Raw genomic sequence first — 12,271 nt, forward strand, 5'->3', positions numbered from 1 at the left:
AAGTTTGAAAGATGAAGAACTCAAACACTGTTAAAGAAAATCCCAGAAAAGGTTATCTGGTTTCAGGGCTCAATATTGCTAGCTAGCTGTCGGGGGTTTTCTTGCCCTCCCTTTAATCTCCTGGGCATGTGGAGAGTCCTTATGCATTTGGTTGGTCCTTTCATGCCTGGGGTGTTTTTTTCTGTGTGTGTGTTCAAATCTTTTGTGCTGTCAGTAGGCCATTTACTACGCTGCCAGTTATGTCCTCTGTATCTTGAGCATATTTGGAGTGAGACTCGCATAAAATCTGACCTAATTAAGCAGTCCTGTGGTCTTTCTGGCCAAGGATCAGCTTCCCTGCAGGTCTGCCAGGTTTTTTCAGGCTAGGAAGGAGTTCTTGAAACAAAATGAAGTTGGTAATCCCCATTCTGGATTTTGCTTGGAAAGGCTGACTGATACCATCAGGAGAGAAAATCAGAGTTACTGTTAGAAAAGATGCGCGGAAACAGAGGTAACTGTGGAGAGGGCACAGTTGTGCTTTACCTGTAGAGCCCTGGCCTACTTCCACTTTAATTGGGTTGAGCAGACTATAAACCTTCAGAAATCTGGACTGACCTGAGGTGTTCAGGGCTCGGGGACCTGCTTATCTAGAACAAATGTGTTTGGAAAATTGTAACTCATGTTTGCTGTGCACTTGAACGTATGCGTGGTCTGTGTGCGCTTTCCAGATGTGGAGGGAGATTGGGCTAGTGGGGTTGACACTGGATTGTGAAGTCTTTGGGATTGCTGGTGTACCTCTCAGGAGCAGTCCTGTTTAGAGGAGCACTGGAACAGAAAGGGGTTTTGTTTGTTTATTTAGGGGATTGGTGTTTTTGTGGTTGTTTTGTGGGTTTTTTTTCCCTTGAGGTGGAGATTCTCTTCCCACTTTTCCATTTGCCCAAGAACTCCAGACTAGTCTGATTTCCAAGAAGTCACTATTTTTTTTCAAGGGATGCTCATGCTCCCTAGATGAAAAACTCAGGAAATTGTTTGGCCAGGGTCCTAGATAAAAGGAAGTTCCTGCATGTTTATTCTTAAAATATACATGTTCCCTTGAAATAGCAGTGGCTATAATTTGTACACTAATGGGTGCAGTATAATGTGTGTTAGATTTGTTTTTCATGTTTGACTGCTTAATATTAGTTCATCAGAGGAAATCAGCTAGAAGAAGGATGGCTGTGCTCTTTTGAAACAGCACCTGTCCTGTGCAATTCTCAGCATGGAATTAGCGTGACTGCCTCCAAGTCCATAGTGCTAATACAAAGCGAGGAAGGGATTAAGAAATGAAGGAGGGAAAAGGCTAAATTCAGATATAAAAGAGGATACTTTTTGTGGCCTCTGCAAGTTCACAGTGTTGTTCTTTATAAGCCTAAATGTTTTTGGCAGTAATTAAATAGGCATCAATGAGACACTGCTAATGTTTTGTTATCTGTATGCATTTCAGGACGACAGTAGTAGCAGCTGCTGCCTTTTTGGATGCCTTTCAGAAAGTGGCTGACATGGCTACTAATACACGTGGTAAGCAGATGTGTCAATATTGAGTTTAACAGAATGCTGTGTGGTTTATACCATTTGTCGTAATAAAAAAAAAGTCTTAACTTGTTACATTGACAAGCAGATCTGTGAGACATCTGTTAGATGGACTTGCACTTCGCTAAACGGCACGTGAAAAAGGAAGTTGTCTTTTCTTTAGAGAAAAAAAAAAATTGCTGGAAACCTGTAATTTAAATGTGTCATCAATCATGTGAACACTTCTTAATTACCATTTGAATTATACGTTGATGAATAATATTTTAGAAAGCAAGATTTACTGAAATCTGTATTCACTGATGCTTCTGTACCTTGTGTAAATGTAAAAAGCTTGATACTCAGCTGGTATAAATAAGTGTAGGGTTGCTGGAGACAGAGCAGAGGAGAGATACCAGCTGATCCTATGGCCTTTGGGGTCTGCCAGTAATGATGACAGTGGCCTGTACTTATGTCTTTGAGGAAAATCTTGGCTTGTCCTTCCCCTTTAGGTCTGACATTACAAGTCAAAATTAATTTTCCTGGGCTGTGGACTTCTCTGGGTAGCAATCTAAGCTTGTTAGTGAGTATGGAGAGCCAAAGTAGTGCAGCTGGCTTTCTTTCCAGACTGCTGAGTTGGAAGGAGACAAAAGGCCGACTCTCTCTCATGTTGGATGCCCAGTGACCAAGGCATCGCATGCAGATGTCCCTGCAGCAGTAGGGCATTGCCCATGGTCACTGGATCCCTGAACTATTGCTGAAGAGTAAATCCAAAGTGCATAGAGCACTGCTGAGTGAGCGGCTTTTGGTCACCTCTAACCATAGAAGTTTCTAACATTTTTTTTAAAGTCCCAATGTGCCCTTGGACATTTGATTTGGAGAGGGAGAAAGTAATGTTGCTGATGTGAAGAGTGTGCATTTGCATTAGCAGAGTTCAAGCTCAGCCAGACTTGTGTTTCCCTTCACTTCTGGCTAACAGGAGTGGTAGCAGCTGCTGGAGCCAGTATCAAGCCATAGAATGACAAGAGGGAAGAATATTTTTTTCCTGTCTAAAGCTAATATTTACATTCTGATAAGAAGTTCCTCATTATATGCGTACCTTCTGTAAATTATGGGTAATCTACTCATGTAAAATAATAAACATGACAGAAAGTGGAATAAACTCAGGATGAGACCCAAGGCAGAATTCACTTTGATTTCTAACATGTCTTTCCTTCAAGCATGTTCTCTTCTATTTCTTCTCTCTTCCTCTGGGGGAAACAAAGTAAACTTCCAAAAATCCTTGGGACTTGTCTTCTAGCTGTGCTGGCAGGCTTATAGAACTTGCATTGAGATACCAGAATGACTGAAACTTTCCCATTCTCAAACAGAAATTACTTGTGTGGGTTTTTGAAGGGTATTTTACACTTTCTGCTGTGTTATTTGGACCCTGTCCAACAAGTGTCGTGTCTTGTCTCTTATCTCTTTGAACACATCCTTTACAAAAGGAGCTCTGTGAATCCAGGCATGCCAAATTTGTATAGCTCTTCTGTTCTGTCTTCTGCCTTCTCTGACTGAAAGGATAGAAGGGAATTTTGTTTTTTATTTTTAGAAAGTGATGTTCTGGGCAATGAATCAAAACTCCAAGTTAGCTGGTGGTTCTGATCTGCCTCCCAACCCAACTTCCATTTGTGCCCATTCAAGTATATCTCTGAGGTTGCACATTGGTTCTTTAAGAAATACAGCTCCTTCTACCTTGCTGTGGACAGAGATGAACACCTGGCCTTGTTAAAGGTGGTGGCAAAGCTCTCTATGACTTACTAGGACACAATTCCATAAAAAATGTATTTTGCTGTAAGTATAAAGATTTACATTCCAAACCCAAAATACAACACACTTGGTTGGTTTTTTTCTCTGATGTGGGGATTTTAATGGGTTCCCAGGTTTCCCTTTTAGGAGTTACCTACTTTGAACAATTCTTCATTAAATTTTGCCTGTTACTTACCCAGTTTATAAAGCCATGTATTTGATTGTCTAATCAAACACCTGGCTATGCTTCACACTGTTTAGAGGGTTAACAGATAAACCAAAGTTTACAGTTAACAGATTAACCAAAGTCAGCAAAGTTCATGTTCAGTTTTTGGGGATATATGAGACTTGTGTAGCACTTCCCATGACAAAGGAAGGGAGGTTGGTGTATTTTAAATCTAAGGCTGGTTTATCATTGCGTGAGCCAAATGCTTCTTCTGGGAACTAACTGTATATGAAAATGCTGGAGCAGGCACCTGTTTCAGAGGGACAGTGTTAGTTTGTGTAGGATGAAATGGAACTTTGTAGGATGACTGAAGTGTCGTGAAGCTGGGTGCTGCCTTTAATTTGTAATTGCTGATAGCTTTACAGAAAATGGCCTGTTATTTTAAGACCCACTCATCTAGCTGATGAAAGCATTTTATCAGTCAGCAGAAGCACTCTCTGGCTACTCTTTAATCTGTTTGCATCAGCATTAGCTTTGAAAGAAGAAGAAGTATTTACGTGGATGTACATGTCCACATGCATACAAGGGGAGACAATTTCCTTTGCAGTCACTGAGTGTTCAAGAATGAGAGCTTATTTCCATCAATGCCATTCCTTGTTCCAGCTGATCTCTTTACCTTGTGTGCCATTATTCTTCCCAGGCATTGTCTTTTCCCTTTTGGTGCATCGTTCTTTCCATGTCATTCACTTCCTTCTAACTCTGCAATGGTAACGAAGTTAATCTTAACATTCCCTTTTGAAACTCAAATAGAAGGCATAATTGGAGCTCTGTCTATGGTAAAGCCGTGGTTGGATGAGTTGGATAACCTGTATTTTGCCATATTTTCTTCACGTTGTAGCTTCTGAAGTAGGAGAAGCCCTGAATGTGAAGTACCTGGTGTTTTGTGGTAACTCAGTACACAAATTAATTTCCCAAGCAGCTCATTTCAGCTTTTGCTTCCTTCTTCACTGCCACTCTATTTAAATGTGTGTCAACCCAAAGTTTAGTCTCTCCTTTTTCCTCAGTCAGTTCCCTCAGTTCAATGCTTTTTGATTTTTGCCTGACCAGGAAAAACGCTGGAAAAGTAGTTCTGATGTGTGGATCACCAAAATGTTGTATTTCTGTGAGTCTGGTCATCTGAAAAATATCATTTGAATGGAGGAGGTTGTCAAGTTATGTTGCTAATTCTGTAATAATGCTGTATAGCAGTGTGTGCTGTTTTTTTGCTGGTACTAGAGATTTTTGAAAGCAGAATTCCTTTCGATGTTTTGACTTTTGAACTCTGACAAGGTAGACACATCTATGTAGCAGTTTGTGTTATTCAAGGTAGAACTGTTTGGCATACAGCCTGGCAGAACTCTAGTCTGCAGTGGAATCTGTATTATTTCTCACTGTGATTATTAAAGAGAATAGTCATAAAATATTAAATGAAGTAGGTACTTCAGGATACCTTTAAATTCTTAGTATACCTTAAATAATCTAATAATAACCCTTAAATACCTTAAAAGTGAAGTTTCATTTTGGGGAGATGTGAGCTCATGAGTTTTAGTTCAGGCTTTTCTTATATGGCTTATGTCTTTCAGTATTTGAAATTTTGAATGCTTTTATCTGCATCAATTCTAACTGAAGCATGGAAGAGGTTTAAGTCTAATTTAATTTAATAGCTGTTTACCTGATATTTTGTGCATTAAAAATTTATTCTCTATGAAAGCAAGAACCGTGCATTCCAAATATAAACATATATCACATATAAACATACTGTAAGTTGGGTTTGAACAGATGTAAAAAGACGTGTGTAAACTGCTTTGCTTTTTGAATGCTGTTATTCTTCTGCCTCTACTGCATTTGAATGTCCTTTGTAGGTAAGTGCTAGAATTCAGGAACTTGAAAAAGTAGGTGTGAAAATTAATTCTCCTCCTTGTGTTATGAGGGAGATTAATCTGAAGACGTGTACATGTCTTCTGTATCCCCTTAATACACCATCAGCAGCTTCCGTGGAAAAAAACCTGCCCCAGTCTTGCCTACCTACATCTGCACGGGTGTAAATTAAAATTTATGGAAAGATGATCTAAAAGCTTTGATTTACCCAAGCTTAAAATTGATCTTCAAAGTGAGATTGTTAATGAGGCAGCTGATACCCAGTCCTGTGGTTTTTTGTTTTTCCTTCATATTGAAGGGTTTTGCATATACATAGGTGTGTTTGATATTAGGAGATTAGTTAAATCACTTCAAGATACGTTTCACTTTATCACAAGGCTTTCTCTGGCCAGTTGGATTCCATAGATTGTAATGCTTGTAATGTTTGAAGTTTCTTCTTGGCAAGTCATCTTGGCAAGCGCTACTAAAGGTATGTTTTCCGTGCCGTTGGTAATTCTGACATCTCTCGTGCTGGTTGGTGGTATTTACATTTTCCATCTCTTTCATTTTGCACATCTGAGAGGACTTTAAGGATTTTAAGGCTACTGACAAGAGTTGCAGGAAATTCCAGTTGAGAGGGAGGGAAGCACTGTGGATGGTCAGCCAGCTACCAAGGCACACTGAGTAGACCTGGAAGCAAAACTCAGCCCAAGTCTGCATGGCATGCAGCAGTGACAGGGTACCAAAACCAGCATAGTTGTTTTAATGTTACCCTTTTGAGGGGCAGGATATATCAGTTTGGAAGAAGTGCTGTGTTAAAGTGCCTGTACTTTTTTCAGGCTTCATTAAACTATATCAGCATGCAAAAATGTAAGTATGGTTTAACACTTTTACTTACAACAATAAACTTGATTGAGATCTGTGAGTGTCTGCCTCAGGTGGCTCTTGTACTGTACTGTTCTGACTGCTCTTCATGTTTAATAAAGCTGCTTAAAATAGTACCTTTGCTGCAGATCTGTGTTCCTGGGCAGACTCTGCATCTGTGTTGCTCTTGGTATTGTGTGAGTACACCTTCGGGTTGTCCTCACTCTGGGTGTTCCATTGTTATGTTGGCCAGGATCTGTATGGTATGTATTGCAGTGGTTCTCCAAGGTGACAAGCTGCGCAAAGTGTCATAGGGCTTAAGATAACATCTGTTATCTTGTTATCTTACAAGTAAGTGTGCTTAGGCCCCCTGAACCACTGTCTCACTCACTGGAAATATGGCACAGTGTAACCCAAGGGATAAATCCTTGGTGACATGACAAAATCTTATGGGCAGTACTGACAGGTGGCTTTTAGTTCGTTTATTTTAATTAAAAAAAAAAATGAAAGAGAAAACAGAAATGGAGACTGGGGAGGGGAAAGACACCACAATCTATAGCAGTAGACCTAAAAGCTGTGCAACATTTTTGAAATAAATTCCTTTGCTCCTGGCTATGGACTGGGGAGTTGTGATGGTGATCTGTGCCTAATTTCAGAGTGAAAACAAAGTTGGGCACAACAGGAAAGGGGTTCTCATTGTCCAATTCCTTTGTTTTTCTGATTCCTCTTTAATTTCAGATGCTCATACTCAAATAACAAAACCTTTGTTTGAGCTTCCTGTCAGTTAAGATAAGACTTGGTAATAAATGCTTATTCCTCCTGTGGAGTCTTTGAAGTATAATAATGCAGTCCAGGCTTTTTCTTTTTGGATTTTCATGTATAAAATAATGAGGAAGAAAATTATTTAAATGAACCATCCAGTCTTCCATTATACTTTCATGATGATGATGCAAAACACAGGGCCAATTCAGAATTGTTGGCAGATAATTTTGAAGCTGGATGCATATTACACATCTGTTGATTTTTTGGGACTTGGATATGCTGCTTTAGAAGTGCTAAAACTACAAAACACATATAGAAGGGCAGTGCTGCGTTATTGCTGTTTCCATGTTCCTGTCTTTCTTTAGACAATTAGCAAATGTCAGTCCGTGTCTTTAAGCAAGTGTGTCACCCTGAGAATTCTGCTGCTGATGTGAGCCCATTTGGCTGGAGCATCAGAATGGGATGAACATCTTATATGCCCAAACACACAAGAAGTGTTTTGGTGATTAATGACTAGATTTTATATTTAGTGGGTTGAAAGGGGTGCTCCAGAGGTGAAGCATTGTCATTACCCTTTCTTTGGGTGAATGCAGGCATTGCAGCGTAAAGAGATATTATTTTTTTTCTTGAGGTCAAGATGAAATCTAGCTCAGGCTCATTGATAACATTTCTGCTACTTTGTCCCTACCTAAGGAGAAGTATTCAGGGCAATAAACAAAAATAATGTCTATAATAACTTACATAGTCAGCTGCTCCTTGGTATGGTACACAGACAGACACAGGAGTGGAGTTTGTATTTACCCTTCAGCCCAGTAATTTTTGAGCTTAAGGTGCTTTGCTAAGAGACTGAAGTGTTGTTAGGAAGGGGATAATGCTCCCAGGTGATTGTGTATGCTAAACCAAAACAGAAAACTTGAATGCGAGAGAGACTTCTGTGAAGGAGAGAAAGATAACGATGAGTGGAGAAGAAGCGAATATACTTCTTTAATACTTTGTCCAAGGAGTGAAAAGTGTGTCAAGAAGGAGTGGCTGGCTTCTTTTTACGTGGCTGAATGTAAGTCTGCTCGCTATTTGAATCAGAAATCTTTGGGAGTGTGGGGAGGGGGTACAGCTCATAATTAATTTTTTATACATTTAGTCATAGTTCTTTATGCAGCTTTGTTGCTTTTAGGAGGATAGAATATTAGGTCCTGGTTTCTCTGCAGGCTTGGGATGGATGGATCGATTGTTGTTGCCAGCTACATGATGACTTTATATCTCTGTGGGCATCTTCACTAGGAGCACCTACGCTTCAGTAACTAAATACTGGTTTTGAAGCTGCAAAGAGTTTTCTCAGTCTTGGCAATGGAACCAAACTGCCGATGTCTTAAACATCCAGTTTGGGAAGTAATGGGGATAAATCATAAATGGCTCTGAGGATTTCCTTCAGATAATATATTAGGTTAGAATCAAAGATGTAAAAGCATCCTTTTGATGATGGGATGTGGATTTGAAAGTGGAGGCTGAGGTTTTGGTTGGCGGTTGGTTTTCCCAGTGTAGCACATGTTCCTGTGGTGGGAGATCCCCTTTCAGGCTAATTCAGTCAGCCTTTTGATGTGATAAATTACTAGTTGGCACATAGCAACAATCCTATAGTAACCACAACAAGAGAGTTGTTGCAGCTTTTATTTATTTATTTTTAGTCTGTCACCAGTTGGATAGCAAAGGTAGCTGAAGATCTGTTTCCATTGGGTTTTATTTAGTATCTTTTTGCCTTAAGACAGAGAGGGAAGTTCTGTGTTGTGTGAGAGGAGAATTAATATATCAGTTCAGACTAAGCCAGGTTTCTGGGAAGTAGGGTAGTGCTTCTTGCTTAGTGGACCTTGCCCGTAGCAAACAAGTTGCTGAACCTTCTGCAGGCTTATCCTTTGGGCCTCACAGCTGTCTGGAAATGCAGGTTCAAAGCTTGTCCTTTTGTTGACCACCTCACATGTTGGCTTCTCAGAAGACATAATAAATTGGTGAAGGATCAGATTGATGCTGTCAGCTGGCTTCATGCAAACTCACCAGACCTCTAGGGAGGTGTGTGTGGACCTGACTAGAATCCAGCAGTTACCTGAACCTCGCTGCACCCCAGTCCACAGATCCTTAAACCACTTGCGAAGTTCCTGTGTATCAACAAGGCAATTTGTACAAAGGCCGTGGTATAAAATGTGTGGTTTGACTTAGAGTGTCTTCTCCAACTCCCTAAGTCTATTCTTACTATAGCTGGACAGAAATTAGATTTGTTTCTAATGACATAAGAGATATACAAAAAGTGAAATTACAAGCTCCAGCAGACTAATTGAGAGTGGGGTGTCCAGAACAAGGAGCTCTGTCTAATCATTAAAAAAAGCATTAACAAAAGTCATTTGCAGAAGCAGCAGTGACAATTGCATTGTCTAACAGAGTGTTTTGCTCTCTGTAATGCAGGCTTACCTCCCAGAAGGATGCTCTTCCAACGCATTTTCGGAGGTGTCAGAGGCATAGATTGTATGTGTTCACCCTGTGTGTGTCCATGCAAACTAGCATTCTACTGCCAGGTGATTTACTTGGTGATATGATTCATCTCATGTTTGCATACCTGCTGCTTCCTGGGAAGCAGTGCATGTTCATGGTAATAAATGAGAATAATGAGGTCTTGCTTAAAAATAGACCAGCTTCCTTCATTTTCTTGTCCTTCTGTTTGCTTGATGATTTGTCGGGTGTTGCCAGCACAAATGTTTGTCCCTGTTGCTGTGCAAGCTGTTCACCCCTTCCCTCCTCCCTTCATTTAGTTTTCTTCAGTGAAGCAGTTCCCTGCTCTTTTCTTCCCATGTTGATGTAGCCAAACTTGCACTTTTCAGGCTTACGGGCTCAGTTAGAGAGGTGAAGAAGAGTCCCCACTGGTTCTTGAATTTCAAAAGAAAATTATCAAGAAGTATATTGTGCTTTGTGTCTTCCTCTTCCACTCCCATGTGTGATGGAGTCCAACCTGTAGAACTGCTTCTGAAAAGTTAAAATAATTACCTCACTCTTTCACTTCAGGGCTGAGAGTCCTCCCTATTGTCTTTGTACTTTCTACAGCAGTTTTTTTTCTACAAATTAATCTGTGACCTGCCCTCCATTCGGGTTGGTTTTTTTGGACAGGGTGGAGAAGGAAAGGAAGATCAACTGTTTCTAAAAGAGCCCTGGGTTGTGACCTGACAATACTTCCTTAAAATGTTTGGACTCTGTGTTCTTACATACATGCTTAAATCTTTCTGCTGCTTTGCAGTTGGTGCTTTTTTTGTTGTTTTCATCTGGGCTTCTTACGTGTAAAAATGAGTACGGTTTCTAATCCAAGGAAGCCATTGAAAAATGCTGCCACCTTTCCAGCAGCCACCCCAACTCAGGCTTTGTAGAAGCCACTTCAAAACTGAGAGCAGTGGCAATTCTGTGCGTGGGCACGTTCATCTGTGGCGTGGTGGTGTCATGGGGTAGAAGAGGTCTGGGTTTGTACAATCAGCCCCTGCAATTCTTGTGAAATTCTCCTCTCCTGCAGCATTTATTACTATGTAAAATTGAAATCTGCATGATTTCCTGCTGTGAGAGCCTGTGCCAAGGGACTGGTTTCTATAGTAACTACTATCAAGGAGCTGGCTGGGACTTCACTTCAGAGCTGTATTTGAGCGTATTTTGCAGTTCAATACAACCCTGTACGACTATTTGACGGATGGCAAACAAGAAGTCAAGGGTTATGGCTGTCATTACTACAGTAGTAGTGTTGTACACCTCAGCATGTACACTGAGGGCATAAAAATAGGTGTTTTGCAAAATGGAGTTGGAGGTGAGGTGGGAAGATGTCTTTTTTTTTTGTCTTTCACCATCCCCCTCCCTCAGTAGAGCTGCCAAATAGAAATACTCAAGGATACACTCATGAGTGTTTGTTCTGGAGTCACTTCAGCCCCCAAAGTGAAGTATAATCCTGGAAACTGGGTCCATTTTCTCACAAGAGTGACAGCCATTGCTGTTACCACTGTTCTGTTTTAAGCAAAGCTGGTGTTTGTTCTGCTGAGCATGATAAATATCACTGCTAATGCAGTTTCATCTCCAGGACCACCTTCTACCCTTACTTAAGACCAGACACACCTGCTAAATGTATTTGTTTTTGCAGGGTTAAGCAGGGAAGGGGTTGGAGAGCATTGAAGCTTGGCTCGTATAGCCTGTAGGCTTTCAGGGTGCCAGGCAATATGGAGAGCCTGGTTTGTACCATTTGCATGGTGGGTCAGGTGTATGAAAATGAAACTGAATCTTCCATTTAGAGTCCCTTTCAAAGTAAAACTTCCATCCTGTGATGGAGGCAAGGAAGGAATGCAGAACAGTGCTTTCTTGTCAAGAGAAGTCCTCTCAGTACAGAAATTGGATTTAGGCAGGCCAATAGTTTGGTCTGTTTTTTCCCCTCACCAGTAGTTCTCCAGAATTGTATTGAGGCCAGACTTGATCTCTGAAGCAAACTTGTAGTATTGATGAAGTAGTCTGAAGATGTCTTCCTGTATGACTTAAGGTCAGTTTTCCTGCCTGTGCTAGAAAAAGAGATGTGTTTGAGCATGTGCTCCCCCATTTGTCTCCCAAGTCACCTCCTGCCCCAGAAGCCAGGCATCTCTGAGGAGGGAGTGAAGTTACATGTCTCATGCACCTGTAGACATGGACACGTGTATGCACTCACCTGGGGAAGCAAGGAGTGCTGTTTGCTCAGCCAGCTCAAGGGGAGCCTTTACATGGCCACCCCAAGAGCAGCCTCTTACTCATTTGGTAATTTGGATGCTAGAGAGGGCTGAGGAAGGAGACTCGAGTGAGGAAGAAGTGGATGGTAGACAAAGAGGAACTGTGTGTGTTGTGCTGGGAATACTTAGGGACCTCTGGTATATATTCATGAAGAAATAAGACTTTTAAAAAAAAAAAAAATCTGTTCGGGTCATCTTTTATAGTCACCATTTACGTACGCAAGAGCATGGTAAAAGTATTACAGTGATTTAAAAAAACTCCAGTAAATTACTGGATTAAACCATTTACGTCAAGAGAGTAATGATGCATTTGAATAATCTGAGATAGTTTGGCACTGAGATATTTCCAGATTAACAGTTTGAGAAGCAGAATTGGAGACTATCATTCAAGAATATAATGATTCGTTGCTGAGAAATCATCCTCCTCTTAGTACTTATGTAGAAGTAAAAAATCTCCCTGTCTTGGAACCAGGTACTAAGCAGAGTGCTGAAATGAGGTCTTAGAATG

At 40.7% G+C, this 12,271-nt stretch overlaps 1 protein-coding gene across 19 annotated transcripts in view; it reads left to right on the plus strand.

Annotated features, from left to right (window-relative positions):
• Window positions 1-12,271, plus strand: part of MTSS1 (MTSS I-BAR domain containing 1) — a 125,984-nt gene that overhangs the window by 18,367 nt on the left and 95,346 nt on the right. For all 19 annotated transcript variants that reach the window (XM_032703806.1, XM_032703890.1, XM_032703539.1 and 16 more), the window contains one exon: window positions 1,463-1,536. In XM_032703806.1, the coding sequence (XP_032559697.1) occupies window positions 1,463-1,536 (74 nt within the window). The remainder of the gene's footprint in view (window positions 1-1,462; window positions 1,537-12,271) is intronic.

Source organism: Chiroxiphia lanceolata, chromosome 1, assembly GCF_009829145.1.
Source record: "Chiroxiphia lanceolata isolate bChiLan1 chromosome 1, bChiLan1.pri, whole genome shotgun sequence".
NCBI classification, from domain to species: Eukaryota; Metazoa; Chordata; class Aves; order Passeriformes; family Pipridae; genus Chiroxiphia; species Chiroxiphia lanceolata.